The sequence below is a fragment of the Sinocyclocheilus anshuiensis genome, unplaced genomic scaffold (assembly GCF_001515605.1).
Source record: "Sinocyclocheilus anshuiensis isolate Anshui unplaced genomic scaffold, SAMN03320099.WGS_v1.1 scaffold2090, whole genome shotgun sequence".
In the NCBI taxonomy this organism is placed as follows: Eukaryota; Metazoa; Chordata; class Actinopteri; order Cypriniformes; family Cyprinidae; genus Sinocyclocheilus; species Sinocyclocheilus anshuiensis.
Window position 1 is genome coordinate 306,448 of NW_015560626.1, and position 4,436 is coordinate 310,883.

The 4,436-nt window shown below is 37.3% G+C and overlaps 1 protein-coding gene across 17 annotated transcripts in view; it reads left to right on the forward strand.

Annotated features, from left to right (window-relative positions):
- The window catches only part of kif1b (kinesin family member 1B), an 86,764-nt gene that overhangs the window by 58,457 nt on the left and 23,871 nt on the right, over positions 1–4,436 (forward strand). For 16 of the 17 annotated variants that reach the window (XR_001633321.1, XM_016478342.1, XM_016478344.1 and 13 more), the window contains 4 exons: positions 917–1,057; positions 1,789–2,040; positions 3,651–3,769; positions 3,937–4,022. Coding sequence is in view for 16 of the 17 variants with exons in the window: in XM_016478342.1 (XP_016333828.1) it covers positions 917–1,057; positions 1,789–2,040; positions 3,651–3,769; positions 3,937–4,022 (598 nt within the window). In the remaining variant the exon portion in view is untranslated. The remainder of the gene's footprint in view (positions 1–916; positions 1,058–1,788; positions 2,041–3,650; positions 3,770–3,936; positions 4,023–4,436) is intronic. The other variant, XM_016478355.1, reaches the window with a different exon arrangement.

The window sequence follows — 4,436 nt, forward strand, 5'->3', positions numbered from 1 at the left end:
CACAACGCACTGGATAGTTGGCCAATCAGAGCACACCTCGCTTTTCAGACCGATGAGCTTTGTAAAAATCGATGCGTTTCAGAAAGGCGGGGCATAGAGGAGAAACAATAATGTACAGTATGTGGAAAATAATGTGTTTTTTTAACCTTAAACCGCATAAACACATTTCATTACACCAAATACACAAAATAATGTTCTTTTTAGCAACATCATATGACCCCTTTAAATGTTCTTATACATTTATTTATTTAACTTCAAAAGGAGTTTAAAGTGCTATTTGTCAGCTATAATTTATCAGGGTGACATTTATAACAGAACATTTGCATGGCTCCTCACAAAGCTTGTGTTCGAATGGAAATGAATTTACTGGGAACAAAGGAGTTCTGTCATTCAAGCAACTCTGAAGTCTGCTTCCCATGTGGCCAGTTACATGACCATATTCCAACATGACATTCAACATGATATTCAAAATGGCCTATTTTAAGAGTTCAACCAGTGTATTTTGATGGAAATTGTTCATTTTAAGTGGTACTCTAAAAAAATTCTCATTACTGTGCCAAGTGTCAAATAAAAGCCCTATTACAGTGGTCAGAAAAGATTTTCCAAATGATTAATTCCTCCTTGTCAAGATTGTCAGAAATTAAATTGACCCTTGTGTTTAAAAAAAAAAAAAAAAAAGAAAGAAAAATGATTGGCCCTGAATTTCCTCTTGGATAGTAGTACAAAAACACATTTTCTATGTAGACGACAATAACATCACAGACTAGCACCTTTAAATACTAAAATTACCTCATGTTTGTATATAAACTAATAACCAGTCGAAAGGACTTTAAATGCAGCAGTTGTAACATTGTTGGTTTAGTTGATTTTGTGATGCGAGATCAAAAATGTGACTTGACTTTTCATGTTCTTACAGGCAGAGGCTGGACCAGATGCGAGAGATGTATGACCGTGCAGGCGAGATGGCCTCGTCCAATCCGAGTGAGGATGTGGAGGGTGCTTTGACCGGCAGTGACCCGTTCTATGACCGCTTCCATTGGTTCAAGCTGGTTGGGAGGTATGCTAATCACCTAACCTTGTTCCATGAATTGAGAAATGATTAAGCATGTTAACAGAAATCATTATGTCCTGTGGTTTTAAATACTGTAAAATTAGGCTTAATTCTTCACAAACATTTTGCATGTTTTGTGGTTGAAACGGTGTCAGTGTGTGAGAATTTTTGTTTCATTTGTTTGTAAAGATCTGCTCTCTTAGTGAAAGAGGGAGACCATAAATCATTCATGACATCTTTGTTTAGTCATTAACACTGTTCGTTTTCTCTTCATATTTAAATCACCCTTTTTATTCACATGATTTTTTGTTTGTTGGTTTTGCATTGTTTTCCCAATCATAATGTGCTTGTGTTTTGCTCTTTGCTGGTGTAGTGTTTATTTATTTATTTATTTTATTTTTTTATGCAATGTTTTCATCCATTTGTCATTATTTTAAACGTTCATTTCATATGTAGATTGTTTTTTGATCTTCTGTGCACATTATACACATTGTAGAATTCTGATTATTGTCCATGTTTTATTTCCATAATCAAGATTAGAACAGTTTCTATGATGTCTTTTGTAAAATTTCAAAACTTACTGGATTAAGTAAAAAATAGCAATTAATTATTCATGTACCTGCTATGTTTATTGTTTTTTTTATTGTATAGTCGTGGCCCTTAAATGTGGGTCATTTTAAATAATCCTGTAAACTCTTGCTTGTGCCTGCATCCTACCCACGCACCTTTTTTTTTAGCTCACCTATTTTTCACGGCTGTGTGAATGAGCGTCTGGCCGACCGCACTCCCTCGCCCACCTTCTCCACCACCGATTCTGAGATCACTGAGCTGGCCGACGAACGGCAGAGCGAGATGGAGGATTTCATGGATGACGAGGCTTTTGTGGACGACACCAGCTCAGACGCTGGGACCGAGGAAGGCTCTGACATCTTCAGCGATGGGCAGGACCCCTTCTATGACCGTTCCCCATGGTTCATCCTGGTGGGCAGGTTGGTGGTGGCCACTGCTCGGGGGGAAACCTGAAAAATGAGGGCTGGAAAGAGAAAGAATGACGAAGAGAAATGGAGACAGTTGTGTGGCTCAGTGTGCAGCTGTTAATGATCTAAAGATAATTTAGAGACAGTAAAAATGAATTAATTTTCTAGTCATGTGAGATCAGATCTGACCTACGAAACGGCTCACATGGCTATACCAGACTCCTCCTCCAGTTCTCCACAGCCTACATTTAACCTCCATCTGTCTGGTTTGGTTTAACATTAGCACTCGAAACCTTAGTACACATTTGTGTTTGTTTTCATTCATTGTATTTATTTTAATCGGGCTGTAAATCGATTCAAATGTGTTATGGTTAGCGTTCAGTTCCTTTTTGAGGCAAGAAAACTGATCAGAATGCACTGCTAAGTGCTAATACAAAGAAACGCAAATGTAATAATAAAATTCAATAAAACCATGTTCACAGCATTTTATGGACTTAATCTTTCATATGCAGATTTTTAGCCACCAGCCTGCTGCATTTTGTTCTCTGCTGGTGTTCACATTAACATTTTTATGAATGACAGTGTTTCACTTGTGGGTGTTATTGCACTTAGCCTCAATGGGAATTCAATTTCACCATACAAGAATGCAAATTACTTTTGTTAAACATCCCATCTGGATGTTCTTCCATTGGTCTTTCTCCTTTGACTGAGAAACAAATGCTTTGCTAGGGACTGTTGTGAATGTATGTATATAAGACACAGACACTTGAACACAAGGAATGCTCAGATCAGTTAGACAAAAAATTATATCTAAGAGCTTTAAAAAAATAACATTGTAACAATGTGTTGTTAACTTTGATTTACAGCCCCAGTTTCTTTATTTTTGTTACTTTAATCATTTATTGTGCTTGTATATTAAAATATTAAATTGTGTTTATTTGTTTAATGTTTTTATTTAATTTTGTCTGTATTCTTTTTTCCCTTTAACATGAATCTTCATTGAGTGTTCTAAAGAGCTGTTATTTATCAGTCAGCTGATCAAGCGAGATGAATAGAGGAGGAGAGAGGCAACGTAGTCTGGATCGATGCAGAGGCGTAAATGGATCTGCGTCATTGTGACGTCACTGATGCGCTACAGTGATGGCTCTCCTCCATCTTGGCCTTGAGGCTGCCTATGTGGGGAGGAGGAGCTCTCTGACTGCAAACAGCTCCTGAAATTCAGACTATGTGTGCCCCCTAGCCTCTGAAAATAGAAAATATTCTAATACAATCTCTTATTTGGTTGCCCTTCTTTTTCTTTGCCATTCAATTTCAAGGTTGATGGATTCGTTTTCTGTCTTTTGTTATTTAGTGCCGTGTTTTGTTTGTGTCAGCTCTTAGTAAAAGTGTCTGACACATCATATCCATTATTCTCTGATGGTGTTAATCAGGGTAATGGAGATGAACCCATGGCCCTGCAGTGAAAGGAAGTCACTGTGCTTAACTGCTCGGCTGTTTTTACGCATCTCCTGTACCCTCCATACTAATACATATGGTTCTTGGTACATGTTGTGTGTGCATGAGACAGTCAGGCGGCGACGGTTCTCAGGGCAGAACTACAATTGTCGTTCTTTTTCCTCCAGAGCCTTCGTGTACCTGAGTAACCTGCTGTACCCTGTGCCTCTGGTGCACCGTGTCGCTATAGTAACAGAGAAGGGAGAAGTGCGAGGATTCCTGCGAGTGGGGGTCCAAGCCATCGCTGGTGAGCGCTGCTCTGTATTAATGAATTAATTAAGACTCAGCTCAGATTTATTTAAGCACAGTTGATATCAATCTGATGTGCTTTATAAACATTCAGTCCTTTTAAGTTGTTTTTCAACTGATCTTTGGAACTTGTGTCCTTTTTCTTTGGTATTTGTGTTTTTGTAGCTGACGAAGAGGCTCCTGATTATGGATCTGGTGTGCGTCAGTCGGGCACTGCTAAGATTTCCTTCGACAATGAGTATTTTAAAAAGGTACAAGCCAGTCCAGCATTTGAGACCTCCTGAGTTTTCCTGTTATTTTAACATGAGTAGATGTATACATGGCAAAATTTAAGAAAAAAAATCTTGTGTATATGTATTATCTAGTGTTGGGAAGGTTACTTTGTAAATGTAGTAGTTTACAGATTACAAGTTACCCTATGTAATAAGTAGTGTAACTGTTTTAGTTACTTTTTTTTTAAGTAATGTAACTGATTACATTTGATTACTTTTCTAAATTTAAATTTAAATTTTTTTCTAAATTTTTCTAAACTGTTAATTGTTTTCAAACATTTAAAGCAGGCAGGTTTAACCTTACAGTAGTACTCAACGGTGATTACTGTCAGACTTTCAAAATCCTTCATCACTTGAATTAAGATTATAATAATTTAATTTTAAAGCACAGCC